This window comes from Seriola dumerili, unplaced genomic scaffold, assembly GCF_002260705.1.
Source record: "Seriola dumerili isolate Sdu_G_001 unplaced genomic scaffold, Sdu_1.0 BDQW01000258.1, whole genome shotgun sequence".
NCBI classification, from domain to species: domain Eukaryota; kingdom Metazoa; phylum Chordata; class Actinopteri; order Carangiformes; family Carangidae; genus Seriola; species Seriola dumerili.
Genome location: NW_019174513.1, coordinates 1,710,409 through 1,730,674, shown reverse-complemented (window position 1 = coordinate 1,730,674; position 20,266 = coordinate 1,710,409). Strand labels below are relative to the sequence as shown.

Genomic DNA, 20,266 nt, shown 5'->3' with positions numbered 1-20,266 from the left:
CATATTACCTCTTGAGAGGGGTCATATATTAGCAAGCTAACGTTTTGTCCATTAGCTACACAGCTGTTAGCAACACTTGGCAGTTATCCGAGTGTCAATATTTAGTGACACCTAAATCTCTATGTAAAAACTAGTTTGTGTGCTACTTCAAATTTTAATTTAGTGATACATAAATGTTCATTCGGTCATGTTAGGTTACCGTATAACCAGTATCATCTTACAAAAAGCTCATACAATGGCTGCTGAACCTCCAGACCACCAAAGCTGGATGCCCCATGTTCACCAATAGATATTTCTTTTTGTTTTTAGTCTCCTTGTCAGATATGGAAAGAAATTTGACCGGTTGTATAAATAGCTGCAAATGAGGTTCTATTTTACTGCAATGCTCTAGATTCAAACTGGGCCGGGTGTGTTGCAAAAAGCTGGAAAATGTCTTATTTATGCCTGATAGAGGAGACATGGAGCTAAGGCTACGTGTCTTGGGCAGAACTTCTCTTTAACTTTACTTGACCTTGTTACGATTTCTCCATGGGGCGGGGGATCAGTTCTTGTTATGTTAACCTATCCAAATGAGATGCATGGCACTTAAAGTAAAAGAATGATATAGCACATTCGGTGTTGTTGTTTTTCTGCCTCACCTCAGCTGCCCAGGTCCTCTCCAGCTCCCTCTGCGAGTCGGCCTGTTTGTAGTACAGGGTGAGCGTCTCTCGGCAGGTGGGTGATGGTGATCGCAGGCTGGCGCAGTCACGCACCGAGAAACGCAACGTGACAAACACCCGTGGAGCTGAGTGTCGGTACAGGAAAGGCGTAGCCAACCAGTTGTCCTGCAGGCGGGGATTTTGGTTGACATTACAGACCTCAAAGGTTCGTATGAGCTTCCCCCGGTCGTCCAGGACACTGACCTCATCCCACTGAGGGAGACAGAAACAATATTATGATCTTGTGTAAACTCAGCATTGTAAAAGAGAAACATGAGCCTATGCAGGAGCTGTACAACCAGCCTGTACAAACTGTTAAACCCTGGTATGTTTTAACGTCTGTTCAGCTAAGAATCTTCCTTGTATCTTAAAAGATGGTTTATACGTCAGAAGGTAAATATTTAGCAGATTGCCAGTGCTGCTGACTTTAACTAACATAGCTGTTTGACATCTGCATCCCTAGTGAGATAAGTATTACAGAGTGTTTTGTTCTGATTTAGGCCTAACACACACTGGGTTTGAATCCACAAGTGAAAAGTCACTCTTCACTGTCCTCAAAGATAGGTCATCTCTGTGTCCTTGTACTCCATGATAGACTGTCCATTGTATAATTCAGTAATCAATGATTATAAAACCAGCAGTTAATTAGACCACTTGAGCCTTTCATTTAGACGTCACACATTCCAAGCCATTCAGACAAAACTGTACTGATCCAGAAATTATTAGTTTACATATTTTCTCCCTTCTAGTGTAACTAGCCATTTAGATCATTTCAGAGAGCAAAATTGTTGTGGTGAATTCCTGGCCACATATTTGTGTTTCTTCAGTCCCCATACATGCCTGGTTCCTCTGCTCTAGTCTGGCCCATGTAGCATGAGTGTCAAATGCTATTTCCACCATCTGGGCCGATTTTGGCTGTTATCCGCCAATGTCAGCTGTCAGCCAGTGAGATTATCTAAGTGCACCAAAATTGGAGCAGACGTGGAAGGACCACCAAAGTCACTGGGAGATGTCGCCCACAAACCATGAATTTCTGTACAAATGTGCGAATGCTGAGATATTTCATTGGATGATGCCATTCACCAAAATAAGTAGGATTCATCCTCTGGGGACTATGAATGCCACTGCAAAATGTCACAGCAATCAATCGAAAATTTGTTGAGATATTTCAGGCTGTACTAAAGTGGCAAACTGATGGACAGATCAACATTTCCACTGTCAAAGCTAAAAAAAAAAATCAACATCAAGGTCGTGACTACTCTGGATAGTACACAGAACACAATGTCATTGGTTTTCAAGGGAACATTTTCTTCAGGTCCAAACATTTCTAAAGGAAATTCACAAAGTATCTAAAGTAACAAGGACACTGTTTCTGAAAGGACACGTTCATATTGAATTTCTTAATGTGTTACTGAACACCACAAACAAAATTCAGTTCACCTCCATTATAGTGAGATCGGGTATTTGAGAAATAAAACCAAACCTGTTTCCATGGCAATAAACAACAAAATGTAAAAGAGAAGTAGGTTCAGACAGCGAAAATAGACAAAAGATAAAATATGATGTTTTCATTTTTCAATTAAATATGTTACAGTGGTATAATGACTGTTTATAATAACAATATATTCAGCTTTATAAAGTGATTTGTAGTTGGTTTATCTCTTGCATTGGTTTTGCATTTGCATGTGACAGGTGGTGGACACTTGTGTGGCTGACTTGTGGCAGCCGTTGTGCTATAAATCAAGCAGATTTTGTCATATTTTAGGGAATCTGAATACTTGTGGATGCACTAATGGAATTGGACATGAGTTGGATCTTGGAGAAAAGTGAGCAGCACAGAGACACAGCTCTGAATGAGTCAAAATGTAAATGTAGGCATGGGGTTTAGTTTCACCAATTATACAGTACGGTGCCTCCAAGATGAAAAGGCTCTGCTTTAAGCCTGTGTAGCCCTGAGTGACAAGCAGGGCCTTTTCTGTTGTAACACAGAAGAATTATGTATTAGGCCTCATCATCATAATTCTCCCTGCAACAATGGCAAGAGGACAAAAGGTCCTGACACCCTATCAGGGTGCATTTGGTGTGTGTGTGTTTCTGTGTTTGTGCCTGTTAGTGTATCTCTGCATGCTCATGTCTCTTTCTCTGTGTGGTTCCGACAGCCAGTGCGAACAAAGATCTTTGTAGCATCACACATGAGAGAGTGCATTCATATTGGGTCCAATTGGAGTAATGATAAGATCAGTGAGCAGATAAAAAGAGTCTGAGGCGCTGTCAGTCTAATGGAGTGAAAGGACAGTTTTCTCTCTCCAAGGCTGTGATTCGCTCTCCATCAGACATGGGAACGAGGGAAATCGGATGGAGGGGGATAACAGAGAACACATGGTGGTGTGGAGGGATGCAGATGGAGAGTGGGGAGAGAGAAAAGTGGGAAAATAGTAAACAGAGAGTGCATGTGAGTGTGTATTTTCGTGTGACAGAGTCAGGTGGCTGCAGTAACAGCCAGACCATGTGGCAAAAGGCACAGACTTTCAGGCACAGACTTTCAGGTAAAGGGAGAGTAGCCGCTGGTAACGGTGTGTGGCATTGCGTGCAGTTTGCTTCTGTACCTTTGTGAAAAAAACACAGCTTTCATTTGTTTTCTGACCCTAAACCCCCACCTCCACCACCACCCCTCCCTCTCCCTTTCCTATTTCTCCTTGTCTCGTTTTCTCCCTCCCGCATGAAAAAGAAGAAAAAAAAAAAAAACGGGGCAGATTGGGGAGGAGGGGTTGGATGAAGCGTTGGAAAGAAAGAGAGAGAAAAAAAAATAGGGACGACTCATCTCCATGATTTAATTTGAACCGAAATGCCAGAGAGCCACGCAATCTCTCCAGTGACAGAGGACAGGGGAGGGGCAGGGCCTCGGACACAACTGTCGACACACAAACAAACATGTAGAAGCAGAGGAAGGCACGCACATATACCCTAAGACATATGCATGTGCACACACACACACACACAGAAAACACAATGGAAGAACAGAGAGTGAAAATAAGTGGAGAGAAAAAAAAGCAGAGACTACTGTAAGAAGTGGGGAGTCTCTGCTGGTTTGACACTGAGGGGAAATGAGGGGTAGAGTGGAGATTGAGTTGGGGGGATACAAGAAAGAATATGAGGCAGAGACCCAGTGGCTTTGGGTCTGTGGAGGGCAGAGGGAGGAAAGATTATAAGAGGGAGAGAGAGAGAGAGAGGCAGAGACAAAGACGCTTGTCAGTGAATTGAAAGAATGGAAAGATGGTAAAAGAGCAAGAAGAAGCAGGAGGAGAGCCCAGTAAAGAATATCCACAGAGCCGCAAGCAAATGAAAAAAAAAAAGATGGGATGTGAAGAGAAAAGTGAGGAAAGGGTTAAAAAAAGAACACACAGACACACACATTCGACACACACATCCTCCCTCTTTCTCTCCCCCTTCTCTTGGTCTGTCTTTCTACTTCTCTCAGCTTCATGCCCCGGGTCAAATAACCATATCTCCATCTCAGAAGCACTTCTCATCCAGGGAACCATAAAAAAAAAAAAAAAAAAAAAAAAAACTAATGTAAATGCTTGACTTGCTCACTCTCACACACGCACGCACACACACACACACACACACACACACACACACACACACACACACACACAATCCCTCACTTCCTCACATACACAAATGGATGGCCCCCTATTAGCAGCTGCCCGTCATGGTTCACAGATTCCTAACACACATGAGGCCCTAATTAATCCAACATCATGTACAATTATAGCCCGACACTGGCGGCCAGACTGGGGTGATAATGACGGCGCGTAAAGCTTAAGTTTAGTGTAAGGTGAGATAAAAGGCTCGATGCGAGTGTGTATGCCTGCCAGATGTTGGTCAGAGACTACTGTACTTTCATGCGGCCCTTTTTTCAGCTGCCAGCATGTGAAAATCTGGTGGGATAAGGGTTGTAAGTGTTGGCTTGCATTTAGCAAAACATGCATGAAAGTAGTGTTTACGTAGCTAGTTGCAACTTGTTTTCATTTCATGCACAGTATGATGCTCTAATTTTATATATCAGATGATTGAAACATATTGTCCATGTATGGATAGAGACTTAGAATAATGTTGTTCTGAGTGCTTGATATAGGAATTTCCTGCACAGTGAGAAGAACACAGTAAATGTGATGTCTTACAGTTTCTCACATGTAGCTTGACTGAGTATTTCAAAGATGATGACAATGAAGACGATGTCTGAGTGTAATTATGAGCCATATTAGAAGTGAGACGCAATCACTCACAGATGAATGAATTTAACTGACCCGGGAGTTGACCCTAGCACAGTCACGCAAGTACACACACATGTACGCATGCACGCACGGACACACACACACATGCATTCACACACGTAATCCCAAACACACATATTTACGTATATCTCAAGGTTGCAACAACCTTAAATAAAAAGCAGCTCAAGGATGGGGGATCTATAGTTCAATCACTGCGATCTTATCATGGATGAGGACACACATTAGAGACCAATATAAAAAAATAATTAAGAGGCATCTAAGGCCCTCAAGGCTGTCTTAAAGGCAAGGTGAGACCTTCATGCTCATTCTCAGGCTGTGCGACACCCGCCAGAAGTTCCACCAATCAATGTCAGACGCCAGCCATGATTCTGCAAGATAATGACACTGACCTTAACCCATCACCCAAACATAAACATTTATAACTTTATTCCCATAATCTTCCAGCAGTTCTCAGTATGGCAGCGGTGGCAGAGTTTTCATTAAGGTTAAAGTGGAAGCCTGCTGTTTATTTAAATCACTGCAATCAATGCAGCTGGCAAAATGGATAGCACAGCACCCTTGCTTGATTTTGATGTGTGAAAGTACAAACATGGTGAGGAAAACATGGCAGAAATCGTACTGGCTCTGCTTTAAACAGACCGCAAGAGCTGGGAAATGTGTGCGCCAATTGGCTGGTAAACATATCTACAGATGTACAGTCAAATGTGTGTGTGTGTGTGTTTTTGACAACCTGATATATTAAAGATCCAATATATGTATATTATATATATTATGATAAGCTGAGAAACACAGAAATAATTATTCTTCCTCTAGAAGATTTTTTTTACCCTTGTGCAAGGTGTGTTATTATACTGTCATAATAATTACACACAGGGCCTTTCACCATGAGTAACCTAATACATGAGCATAATCAGTTCTAATCTTATACCAAAATGTCACCAAGCTTATTTTGACCGTCGATAAATCATTTAAGCCATGTTTTTTGAATGAGATACTTTGCTGCTTTTTTCTCGTCTTACAGTAAAGATAATATATGTTTTGGTTCTGGACTGTTGGACAGACAATAAACTGCAATATGATTAGATCACCTTGGGGAAATCTGAACCTTTTTCACTATTCTCTGACGTTTTATAGACCAAACAATTAATCAGTTAAACATGACAATAATCAGCGGATAAATCAATAATGAAAATAATCATTAGTTAGTCATTTGTAACTTATGCCTAAACTTTACCATCAGTTGAAAATGTGTAACATATTATTATGATTAATCTGTCATTAGAATTAGTACCAAGCCCAACAATGTGATTACAACCTAACACTTAACACATCACCATGTGTAACATGTGTTGAACACATTGGATTCCATCCAACATCCCAACAGCTGGAAAGCACATTGACAGCCCGCTCTCTGCTTACCCCTGTGTCTGGATAGGTGGTCCAGCCCAGCTCTGAGGTAGACTCTGTTGTGTCCAGCAGCATCACTGAGGAGAGAGGAAGCAGAGACAAAGACGAGGTATAAGAAAAGAGACGAAAACAGGATGTGCAGAATCCAAATGAAAGCTATTGATTGCTGCTTTAGAGTTAAAACTCAAAGTGCTAAAAAAAGAGAAAAGAGTGTGAACCAGAATCTGTAACCATCAGATATCCTCTCATCGACTGGAAGCCGCAGAATGTGTGATTCTGAGATGCCTTAACAAAGACGGCAATATATTTTGGGGGGGGGCTTTTACAAGCAATCCAACAGTCTTTTATGCTTTTGTTAAATACCACAAGTAGTTGGAAGCTGCTTTACTGTTGGTGGAACAGGTCCAGGATTTGTCCACAGTTCTCTTTGATTTTTCCTCCCATGCGATAAAATCATGGAGGGCTCCAGCTGTGCGCATCTGTCAAACCTAATAACGTATTCTGAGTGATGATGCATTTCGGCACAATGTTCTGCTGTTTAAAAAATGAAACTGATTGACCTGATGGGGCACTGTGATTAAAGGTCAAAGTTTCCAACTTTAAAAGGCCATAACAGTTAATGTCACATTTTGTTGAAACTTAGCAAGCTGATGCTTCTTGTAGTCTCGCTCAAAGGAAACCTTCATCGTTTTGCGGGGGATGATGATGATATGTTCAATGTGAGTTTCTCTCTTATTTCAGGTTTTAAAAGGCACTTGCTCGATTTCACTGATCTGTAATGAAAAGCGTGAGAAGAGCGTATGACTTTTATGTTGGAGTGTATTTTCCCATAATTTGCTTTTATGTTTAAGTGCTTTAAAAAGCAAGCTGGGAAAGAAATCACACACACACACACACACACACACAAAGTGACTTCAATGCTGAGTGCTGCGTGCTGACACATGGCAGCTTCCAACACAAAACTGAAGCCCTTGAATTTTCCATTAGTATTCCAAAACCGTGGTGGCTGCCGTTCCTTCAGTCTGGCACAGTCTGCACTCGGTTCTGTTGAGCAGCCACTGATTGAACGCAGGCCAGAGTTTGTTGTGCACACAGAGGTGGCACAAACATCAGACTTCAGGTTTGGATACTCGCACAGATGGAGTTAATGGAGAAAAACACAGTGCCTGATTTTGTCATGCACGACACTAATCACCCAAAGGCCCATAGACACATAAAGTATTGTGGGGAGGCAGGAGCCATCCGCCTCTGTTTACGGATAAATAATTCTCCTCATTGTTGTCATACAATTTTTATACTTTTCGTTTCCATTTCATGTCACACAATCGTTCACCAGAGAAAAGGAGGCTCTCTTTTCCTCTCTCTGACAACCAGACAAAGAGCGACTGAACATTTTTATCTACATAATCATCAGTCACAGGATGGGATTTCAAAAGGTACCCTAGTCTCACCAAAACACTGACTCACTGAGATCTCTCAGTTTTTATTCCTCAGGTGTAAAAGCTTGTGCGCACACACACTGAATCCCTCTTCTTAAAGAAATCAAACAAATAAGAAGAAAATGGTATCATTTGTGGTTTATGGCATAAATCACCCCCACCTTTCTGTTCTCTGACTCTGCTGTAAACAGATTTTTTTCTTTTTAGGATTATGCTCAAATATGGAGACCCCGCAAATCTGTCCTCCAATCCTTCTCTTCCCTCCTCTTTTTTTTTTCTCTTTTTACAAGCCCCCCTTCCCCTCCAGTCTATCTGTTTTCACCAACTAGCCTGTCTTTATGTCAATCTCACTAAATTCACACATTTTCCATGGACGTCCTCCAGGATTCAGAGTGATATGAATTGTATCAAGAAAAGAATACAAATGGACTGTGACAGCTGAGGATTATATGCAGCCACAGGCATCAGAATAAATAGTTTTTAGTGCAACACATGTCTGGACAGCTTGGCAGAGCCGATCAGGATAAAATCAGCTACACGGAGAAGACTAAATCCACCAAGCCAGCAACTCTAAAGCCTTTCAGAGGAATGACAATTTCCATTAGTAACACACCTTTCCTGCTTTGTTTAGTGATGCTCCTGAAGCAGGACACACATTGTACCGTGCTCTTGCACATCACAACATTTAAGATGTGCGTCATGACAAAGAAACTGCCCATTGATTAGTTTCCCAAGACGCATCCTTCGTTTCACTTCAAAACAACAAATGATCATTATGTATGAACCTGTGCTGCATGAAACGCATCACACATCATATATTGTGACCTCATTAAGCGCCATCCTATTTGTATCAAATAAGAACCACACACACAAATGCTGCAAATGTGTCATTCCAAATTCAATTAACCCTCTGCTGCAGGGCAGAGTCATGCATAAATAATATATAGCAAACTATTGTGACATTAATATTTATGCCTCTACTATTTAGCTTCTTGTCGAGGGGCCTTAGGGACCACAGGTCCTTGCGTCGCCTCCCATCTTTCCGGGACAAACCTGTACATGAGGATTACATGGAGGGGTGTTCAAAGAGCTCCATGCATGTCTCATTGCGTGACATTAGCATGTTGAATAATTCACCACGACATCTCAAGATAAGCGTTGAGTGCCGTGTTACACACACCTTTCAAGGATTAGCTCGAGCTGAGGCATCATGACTGGATCTGGTGTGTGTGTGTGTGTGTGTGAGAGACAACGTTGAACAAAAGAGAAGGACATTGGCTGGCAAGTCCACTTGGCAGTAAAAGCCCCTTTATTTAACTCTCAGACAACCCCTTCATGTACACAGAGCACTACGGCGTCTCCGTTATTGGTCCCTCCGAGGGCCGAGACACTCAAAGTTTGTCCCTGACAGTTTGCAGAAGTGCTGAGTCTGCAATCTGGACCTGAGTGCTGCTTTAATGCACGGCAGTCTCTCACGTCTTCCCGCTCCACTCCGGTCTTTTACTCACTTTACTTGATAACTTTCCCTCTTTTTTCTACCTCCATCTTGTCCCTTGTCCCTCTCATCTGCCCCCTCTCTGCATGTGTGTATTATTCATCTAAAAAGTGACAGCAGGGTAGGCATCTCTGTACGTTAAATAAGGAGAGAGTCTCTGCTCCATTATTGATGCCAGGTCCGCTGTTTGTTTGGGAAGAGCTTTGATAGGAAAAGAGGAGACAATAGAATAATAAAGGCAGGATTATGAAACAGGAATGAGAGGAGGATGATAGGATTGCGTTTGTGCATACGAATGTGCTTCTTTCACTCCTCTCCCCTCTCGTTCTGTGTGTGGTGTGGGTGTAAATACTCTTTTCTGTTGTGCAGGGGTGACATGCATTAGTTCATGGCTGTCCCCTCTGCCACTGGAGTGTTCACTTCAGCTGAGTGACCCTCTCTCCGCTCTCTCCATCCATTTCTCTTTCCACCCAACACTTTCCCTCTCTGTGTGGCCATGCATGCACCGACACTCTTGAGCGCTAAGTGTAGTGCTGTCGTTCATGTCACGCCTCTTTGACGGCAGATGTATGCTACTTTCATGCACACTTACCAGAACCCCCTCCCCTGCCCACCTGACACTCATCAGAATTTAGGTGTTAACATTAATGTAGGCTAAAGGGGTGTGAGTGTGTGAGTGTGTGTGATATTCCTTAACACCAATGTAAATGTGTCTGCAATGGGTACACAGAGCCACTGAGCTCACAGGTAACAACCACGATACACAAACACACACATGCACATACACACTTTCACAAAAAATTCCCACAGTGCCTGCAAGCGTTCTGGGCAGCGGTCAGGTCGTGTTTTGTCTTTTGTCCACTCATCCACCCATCTCCACCCATCCTTTATACGCTCCAGATGCTCCCACCCACAGACAGTCAGTCAAGGACAAGGCCTACACCAAACCATCATTACAAACAACCACAGCAAGAGAGTGATACGCCAAGACAGAGCGGGAGCAGGAGGAGGAGGAGGAGGAGGGTGGAGGAGTGAGGAAGGAGGGGGATTAACGCGATTCCAGAAATAAGCATGCACATGTCAAAGAGAGTTATCAAAAACTCTCTGGTGGTTAAGCTGAATGACAGTGCAGCTGCAACAAACAGCACTTAAGCCAGGTTAGATGACAGAGCAAGGAGTTGCAGAACAGGCAGCAACAGGCACAGGTAGGAGGACATTTCACAAAAGCTGTTTCCTGATGGAAACATTCGAAAAAGTTAATGTACTTGTTCACTTTGCCGATGGTTAGGGTTGGGTTATACTAGAAAAGACATAGTTTGTACAATATCTTGTGGGAAGTAAGAAGTGTGTATACCTGGTACAAGAGAAAATCTGACCCCCTAAGAGCCGAGAGACACGATAAATATAGATAATGGCATACATTTTCAAACAGACTTAGTGTTGTACTTGGTTGTCTGTAGGAAAAGTGACAGAAAATGTTGCATAACAAAGAAAAAAAAGAAAGCAAGAGAGAGAAATTCCAACCCTGGATACTAGGGAGCTGCAGGGAAGCTGAGTCGCGCTTCCAATTCACTGAGTCTTGCCTCCATCACGGCAAATAAACTGCATTCATTATATCTATCCTTATCACTAAATGAGGCAGAGGAATAACTAAACATAGAGAGAGCAGGACAGTGACATGGAGGGAGAGAAGCTATCAGTAGCTGCTAAGCTAAAGAAACTAGCACATCTTTATTTTTAATTCCCTCTGTTTGATCTGTTTAATTGGTCATTGCTATATTTTACTTCAAAGCCTCTTTTTTGGTCCACTCTTATTACTCATTAATACAAACTCAATGCTTCATGGACAGAAACCCTTTGTGTCTTAACAGTGTTTAAATTGCTCTGCTAACATGCAACAGTAAGAGTATTGTTTCATTTCCGGTTGCTAGCATTTCTGTTGTTTACATTCTCCTCAGATCTGCTAGTTTCTTTAGCTTAGCAGTTAATTTTAATGATTTCCCTTTTGATTTTTGCAGTTTCAGTCCTCCATATATCATCTCCACACAGCTGGCCAATCGTGGTGTAAAGTGGATGTGACTGTTGAATTGTCTGTTTCAGAAAGTTACAAAAATGTTTGGACCTGAAATATCCCCTATAACTGTACGTGTGTGTGTGTGTGAAGCAGTTATGATGGAGTATACTGGCGTCTTTGGATAAGAAGATCAACACCATTTTCATGTATGTTGGGGAAATAGGAAGCTACCACCAGCAGCACGTTAGCTTAGCATAAAAACTGGAAACAGCTAGCCTACAAAATGCACCTACTAGCACATCTTTATATGTTTTACTGTATCTTGCTTGTTTAATCCATACATGTAGTAATTTGTTGCACTCCTACTCCAGGAATTAACTAGTACTTTACGTAACTACAGATTGATGTTTTACTCTTCACTTTTTAATGATTAGTATTCTTACCTTTGTTTCCTGTCTTTAACCTTCTAGGATCATCTTATCTGACTCTGAACAAGAAGCAAATAAATGTATTATCCCAAAATGTTGAACTGTTCCTTTAACCCGTTCAGGAATTCCTCTTATCCCTATAGCAAAGTTATAGCACAGTTGATTTGACAACTGGATTAGACATATTTTTGGTTGTGTTTTTAAGACCTAGACAGGCTTGACTTTGGTAAGAGGGAAAGAATTGTGACGTTATTTAATGAGACCCAATAAAAGCTGTGTTAGCCAAAAATCTTGTGGAAAAATACTTGTCAATGGAGCCGCAGTGGAGACGTTTGTCCCTCTCCCAACTTAAGCTCACTGGAGGGCAGTAATCTGTGCGCCATGGAAATGAAGAATCAAGAGATAAAATATAAAACTTGCTCCTAAAAATCTGTGAGCTCTTGATAGAGAAAAATCTAGACTAACAATCAAAGGCAGAGGCTGCTACAAACATATTTTCATCACCACCTCCACCCTCAACAGTCACTAAGACGAAGGAATGTAAAACTGAGAAGAGATCAGTTTACTCTAATCTCATTGTGTAAATTCTCAATAGCGAAGCCTTCAACAATCAAACTTAGCTCTCCCTCCTTTTGGTCAGTGCCAGCATGCCAAACTGCCAAGTGCAGCTTTAATGTGAAACTCAAAACTGCAAACTACATTCCAGTGCCACAGCAGTCCATACCACATGTTCATCTTTCAGTTATATTTTGGCTCTCACTCATTGCCTGTCCGCACAGGCGTATTATCTGTGATGCTATCTGCCACGACACTGACTGACTCAAAGCAGAGAGTCTTGGCTTGCAGCCGCCTGAGGGCTTCGACCTCTCATATCACAAATGACAGATGTGTCATTCATTTGAGGAAAAATGGCCTAATGTTGTTACAGCGCTCTCAACAGCCACAGAAAATTATGCTGCTTTTAAAAATTACATGAAAAAAATGCTGCTAAAAATAACTCCTGGTCACAGTTAAGTGTTGTAGTGTCAGTGATGTGGATGGGGATGCTGCATCCTCCACTTCCCACCAGCATGCGATTTCTCTCTTCCTGCAGCTCCGTGCACATGCAGGCCAGAGGATCGAGAGCAGGAAGCTTTTAGTGGCATCCGTCCCACTGTACTCCCACTGTGACAAGCATGCCATTTATTTTCTTATCACACTTTCTCTAATTTATCATGTCCTGAAAAAGACACGGCTTATCACACCCAGGATACGGGCGGTAATCTGCCTAATTAATACCCAGTTAAAGCCAGAAACAGCGGGAAAGATGGCACGAGTGACCTTAAAGCGAGAATGTCAACATGGCGAAAAATTTATGGCAGCTGCCTGGTGTTTTTCTTTTTATGTACAGATAACAAGTGATAGAGGAATCATGTAGATCCTTCACTCAAGTGAGAGTATCAGTACAACAAAGTAGAAGCAGTTCTGCAGTCAAACTTTTACTTAAGTAAAAAAAAGTCTGAGGGGTCTTGAGATGATTAATGGGAGGGGACAGAAGTTCAGATACACAAATTTATCATTTAATTGTGATATTTTGTATAATTCTACCTCTAATCTTACCTGACTGGATCTTAAACTGTCCAACCATTGAAACCATTAGAGAAGTTTCGAGGTCAAATGTTTCTTTGCCGAATCTCACAGACCTCTCTAGAACAAGGTCTGACCAGGTACCCCAATGAGACACACAAAGCTTTATTAGTTTGTCACTTCTGTTTATAGTATAATAATATTATACTATTATATACTATAGATTATATAGTATATAATCTTAAACTCTAGCTGTCAAATATATGTAGATGGTACAAAAAAGTGCAATACGTTCTTCTGAAAAGTAGAAGGGTAGAAGTACAGCTGCGTTTCAGAAAAGCACCCGGAACTAGAAGTTTGATCAAGCACCGCGGTGGAAAACGTGGCTGTAGAAAGTGATTTAAAAGGGAAATCCTAAAGAAAAGTACTTTCAAGTTACAGTAGTGGACTAACACCTGCAAAACCTTTCTGCCTGTCTGGAGTTTTTTCAAACATGTCAGTATACCGTCTGAGCAGCCTGTTGCCTTTCGGTCAAAATCACTCGAGATTACTTTTTTCAGGGTAAGATTAATAGCTTAATTTCTGGATATACATAGCTCGGTGAGCATCACTGCAGCTTCACTCATCCGTGAGGGGAAGAGCTGGAGGGGCATCAGGTGTGTCTCCTGCGCAGGCCTTTCCCTTCAGTGTGGTGTGTTACTCCGATGTGAACACGCAATCCGCAACGCAGATCCAACAATTTAGAGGCCGGCCGTTGAGCTTCACATCAACACCTCACATCAACAAAGCATGTGGGCGAATGCATCAACACTTACATAGGCAGCATGTGAGAGTGATAAATCAAATTCCCCGTCACTCACATACTCTGGAGTTTGGTCTGCATGCAGAGAAGCAACTAGAAACTAGCTTTTATACTCCCGACTGAAAGACTAACAATGATCCTTCCTTATGGTTTGTGGTGAGAAAACAGACAAGAGTAGGGGTTGTTAAAGGTGGATATGCAAATATACTCTCAAAAGCAGAGGACAGACAATTAACTACAGAGAGACAGACAGTAAACACATCAGTTCACAGACATTCATTGCCCATAAGTCCAGACAGACACATTACTGCAATCAAAGCCGTGGCAGACGCCAAATCCTCCCTTCACTGCATAACTAGATGTTTCAACTTATTTGGATTTATATGGACGTCCATGATATTGGGTTAATACTGTATTATAGAGCGCTCTGTTTCACTTACACAAACAGAGTCAGTAGGCCAGTAACACTGTGCAGCCTCGCTCCCTCTCTGTCATTCTGTCTCATCTTAGTCCAGGCCATCTGTTACAGACGCAGCTCAAATCTGTGGCATGAGGCTGACATATAAGTTACCTCTGTTATAGACCATTACTGACACACACCTCGCAGTAAAATAAAGCCAATGTGAGATGAGCAAGAACAGGTGCAGCTCTCTCCAATGTGCAGCTCTTCCCCTTTGAAAGTAATTGCGTGCTGACTGTTGAAACCCCCTCAAGTGTTGGGGACAGGATGTAGGAGCGGGAGCTATGTATAGGCAGAAGCTAAAGCATGCATGCACCTATAACTAGACACACACACACAGATGTACACACACATACGCACACACATATATACTGTATAAAGGCAGTTTGACTCATCACATTATCATCAGTTCTCGCAAGACGGCCCACTCTGATCTGACAGAACACTTCTTACTTAACTAACAGCCTGACCAGACAGTCTGTCAATCTCACACACACACACACACACACACACACACACCACACACACACACACACACACACACACACTCGCTCACTTGCTCATGCACTTTTCAAGACATAATATTTCCATTCGTGTAGACAAAGCGTGGAGAGTTAAGAGCAGAGAAGCGAGGATGCATCCACAGAAAAGAAAGGGGCGCGCTGATAACGATACTGGAGGGGGCAGGGGTCTCTGGCTGTCACATCCATAAGATCATGAGTGACATGAGGGAGAGGGTGGGGGGGGGGGGGGGGGGGGGTCGCAGACATCGAACAGAAACGGGTTATGCAACTTATTATTCATTTGTCTCATGCCTTATTTCCATATTCTTTTGTTTGCCGGAGCTTGATAGGCCCCGGCACGCACTCTGGCACTTCCATGCACAACCAACAAAGTCCTATCTGATGTGCTGGCCACAGTGGCACACACACCAAACGTGTACTGGCATATTCACTCAATCAGACACAATACAGAGCACGTAAAACTAACACACAGCAGAGAGCTGTGTGAGCAAGGGGAAAGGTGGTAATTATTCAGGGGGTCCCAAGCTGGAGGTGGAGCCCCTAGAATCCATGGATGAATTGACTTTCTTCGTGGTGCTGCGGCCTTTACGTGCCTGGTTCACACGTTGTCAAAGTGCCCAGAATTCCCAGAGAGCCACATTCTTAGAGAGGCTATTACAGAGGCATACCAAGTGTCCATCCTTCACTTGTGGACTCATTACAAGCACATGATGAGAGAGCTGTGTAAACTCTCTCCATCAAGCTATAGCCATAAACAACACACACACACACACACACACACACACACACACACACACACACACACATCTACAACACACCACCACACACACACACACACACACACACACAGCCAGCAATAGATCAAGATTTAATGTGAATAGATACATGTGAAAGTTTAGCCCTTACTTCCTCCGCTGAATTAGGCTGCAAAAAGACAGAGAGACAGAAAGACACTCCACATCTCCACTACAGAATGACACTGACAGAGAGAGAGAGGGAGGGAGAGAGCATGAAAGAGAGAAAGAGGGAGATAGAGTGAGTGTTGTGTGAGAGGGAGCGAGAGAGGGAGAGGGGGGTGAGAGAGGGGGTGGAGTCTGTTTGCTCCTTTATCTGAGGGAGAGAGAGAGAGAGGGAGAGGTGAGGGGGGGTGGATAAGATGAATGGATGAGGGAAGGAGAAAAATATTTACAGAGCAGCACATACAATAAGTACACTGCCAAGCGAGGAAAGTAAAACAAAACACTGTTGTCAGAGAAGACAGGAGGAGAGAAAGAATCAGAGAGAGAGAAAGGAGGAAAGTGGGAGAGACTTCTTTTTTTTTTTTGATTTGAGAGAAACAAAGGCACAAAGAGAGAGTCAACAAGAGAGAGTGACAAGAGAAGACGGAGGTGGAAAAATTAATAAACAAGTTTGGTCTGGTCTCTAAAACTAATGTCTAGACATGTCTGGAACGGCGTTCGTTCCAGCTCTCCTCTAATGCTGCGCACAAATTTCTACAAGGCCGCCTGGCAGACTGAGCCTCAAACTGTGGCATCCTCACACGTCTGAACACTGTGCTAACTTGCATTTTTCAAGCTGTGGCATGTGAAAGTGTACCCAATTTTTTTCCTCCCTCTATTTTTTCTTGTTTCTTGCTCACTTCTACTTTTTTTTTTAATGGAAAATGAATATAAATTTGGACACATTTCTGGATGCAATCCTATCCCTCATATGACAACACCACCCACCCCCCTCCCTGCTTTTCTCTCAGACACAGCTCACAACTCCTCGCCTCACAGGGCTGCTCATCCAGACAAGTAATCTGACACGCACAAACACACACACACACACACACACACACACAGCCCACAAACACGCAGACACACGCAGAGCTGAACAGCCCCTCTGGTCCGTGCACAGCCACTCGCTGGTCAAGTCTGCAGCACTGCAGCTTGTTGATGGGACTTTCATGCCCCAGTTCACTGCAATGACATAAGACTCCAGTAGACTCTTCAGGGAGATGTTGCCTATTGGCTTGACACAGTTAGATGGCCCCATTCCCAGCAGCCCGGGGCCTTTACCCTCGGCTCTCTGCTCCGAGGGGCTGATGTACAGAAGGTAAAGTGGAGTGGGAAATTGGAGATGCTCCTCAACTCCATTAAGCAGGTATTTAAATAAACTTCTCAAATCCATCATTTTTTGTTTTTTGTTCTGAAGAAACTTGTTCCCTGTGCCTACCATGATTGAAATGTGTGTTCTTTTTTTTTGGAGCTGAAACAATTAATTGACAATTCAATTCATAGTCACTCATCAGAAAATTAAACTGTGTTATTTGGATAATGATAAAAAAAAAAGCCAACTGATTCAGCTTCTCAAATGAGAATATTTCCTGGTCCTCTTAGTCTGAATAACTTTGGATGTGGACTGCTGTTGAGCAAAGCAAAAGGAGAATTTAAGAATGTCATGTATCGTCGTTCTGGGAACTTGTGATGGCATGTTTTGCTGTTTGCTGACTTGTCTAGACCAATCGTAAGTCCATTTAATTGAAAAATAATCAGAAAAATTAAGTGATAATGAAAACAATCATTAGTTGGCTGGCTCCTCTTTTTTTTAGCTTATGTTCTAAAAAAATCCCACAATCGCACGTCACCCTCTGGACTTGCTGTTAATATTTGATTTCACTTGAATGTGAGAGCAACTACAGCAAAGGTGTGTAATTTTAGATTAATGTTTTCTTTAGAAAAAATGCAATGTGAAACAGTAAAGTTTCAAAAGGGGATCCCTTTGAGGTTAAATATATTCTCTTGGCATCTCTACATGTGTTTCTGTTTGGCTTTTGAAGCTGTGTGACTCAAGAGGAAATCTGACCTCATAACTCACCACGACTATGAATATATCATTTATAAATGCAACTGTTCAGCAGCAGAGCAGCGGCAGCCACAGGAAAAAAAAAAAAAACTAAAGCTCTGGTTTTTAAGTCATGGTTTTAATTTTCAAGTGTTTCAGAGAGTTGCTTAGCTCTACAGTGTGTGACTGAGCAGCCTAACCGAGGCTTTGCTGTGGTGCAGACGAGGAAATGGAGTTTGCCACAATGTAGAAATGGCTACCGGACAAACCTCTCCACACACTTTCACTCAGCACAAAGACTGTGCAGTTACATTAAACATTCTATGCACAACAAACTTGCTTTGACTTATGGCATTATAGAAAGAAAAGAAAAACTGCTTATGCTCATAATTCAACACACACATTTTCCCATTCACACATTTCGAGATGGACAACTCTACTTCCTTTTTAGTTCTTCAAAGCAAGTGTCACTCATGTTATTACAGGCGGAGAAGAAAGAGGACTTTATAATAAAACAAACAGTAAAGGTCAACTCTTATCTGCATCCCACACACACTGAAACCTTCCGTCACTTCTCATTTCTGTTTTCTCGGTGCAAAAACAGATAACAAAAGAGGCAAAATAATAGCATATTAAAGAATGTGGCACTAGCTGTGGAGAACTGCAAAGCAACATCGTGGCATTCACTGGCAGTAACAGTATTTTCCAGAGGGAAAGGAAAAATCAGTGGAAGTAGAATAGGATTTTGTGGAAAAACAAATAACTAACAACACTAAAAACCACAGATCTCCTAACACATAACACAAGTGTATTTCATGTAGCAGGGTATCCACAACATGTAGCACACAGACAAAACAGTCATTAGGAAGTAGTCAGACTGCCAAAGTGCAAACGAAACACATGCGAAGCTCCAGAGTGCTTCCTCATGAAGAAAGATGCAGCTGTACAAAACATTGATGCCGACGCATATATAAGTATGTGTACTGTGGGCTGTGATAGGCTTGATCATGATGCAGTAACTGGAGATTCTATACGATATAGACACATGATTTCTAGACACAATTGGACACAAAAACATATGATAAGACATTTTCTTTGTTGCAGAAAAGTACCCACTGAAATAGAAAATACAATACATCAATTTTAGAGTTGTTTATTCCGTATCAACCGGCGTCAACTCATGGCCTAGTGTCTTGTATATTGGATTGAGATTTTTATCATTTAATTATCAGGAGAACTTGAATGTGTTCAAAAACGTCCCTCAAACGACTGTTTAACACTGATGAGGCGCTTTTGATTTGACGTAAACACTGTTAAGAAGATTATGAGATATTTTATTTTCATGAGCTGTGATGCAGTAGCTTTGTAGTTACGTGTTGATGACAGAAGAGTTTCAAGTAAGTGATGGATATCATGCATTTTCTCTGCTCTAACAGTTAGAAGCATATAGAACAACACAAATAGCCACCTGAGTTTTTTGTATCCGACTGGTTGTGATGCACCACGTAAATGACTTGCACTAACAGCAATCTTTTTTCTGTTTCATCCTGGTTGTACCACTCAGTGAAATTCATTACTGAGACTTTGTTAAGACTTGGCAGTGCTAAACTACACCTCATAAAACAATACATGTGGAGGAAGACACCACTCGATTTAACAGAACTGTCCTTGAGTTTATTCTTTATCAGCGCAAACACTCCAAGACTTCAAACGCATACATTAACACAAACATCTCCGCTCTCAGAATGACGGCATCTACATATTCTGCTTAGACGTGCTTAAATATATTATTTAAAATCTATAGTCAGTGCTTTTTATGCACCCAAGAGAGGAGAGGGACTGCTGCGGCACCTCCAGTTTATTCTGTCTACTCAAGAAAACATGGATCCTTCCCCCTGGCAGCGAGGCACACCAGGCAGGCAGACAGGACAGCAAGGTCAAGTCTTTTTTTTGGGTCAAACTACTGCTCTCCAAAACCGGCTTTTCGGGCTTGACCTCAATACATAACGCCCCCTTAAATCCTGCAACCTTTTAATACGACGGGGGGTAGCTGAAGACCTGGGACTTAGCACTGAACATATGTTTATCCTCTTATATGGATCGATAATGCAACGGAGCTGGCGCCGGGCAATGTCAACACATATTAAGTAAATGATAATTCTGTTAAGTTTGGCCCCATGTTTAAAGCAGGATTACAGGGATTTTTCTGTCAATTATTTTAGCATTTGTAAGTGGGTAATCAATTAAAAACATCAATTTAATTGAAAAAAGGCACATTAAAAACATACAATAAAAACTTAGAGAAA

The 20,266-nt window shown here is 42.1% G+C and overlaps 1 protein-coding gene across 1 annotated transcript in view; it reads right to left on the bottom strand.

The window, feature by feature from the left end:
- The window catches only part of LOC111230113 (ephrin type-B receptor 5-like), a 41,101-nt gene that overhangs the window by 19,850 nt on the left and 985 nt on the right, over positions 1-20,266 (bottom strand). The window contains exons 2-3 of the mRNA XM_022756696.1: positions 6,419-6,483; positions 639-911 (exon numbers count right to left, since the gene is read on the bottom strand). Coding sequence (XP_022612417.1) covers positions 639-911; positions 6,419-6,483 — 338 coding nt within the window. The remainder of the gene's footprint in view (positions 1-638; positions 912-6,418; positions 6,484-20,266) is intronic.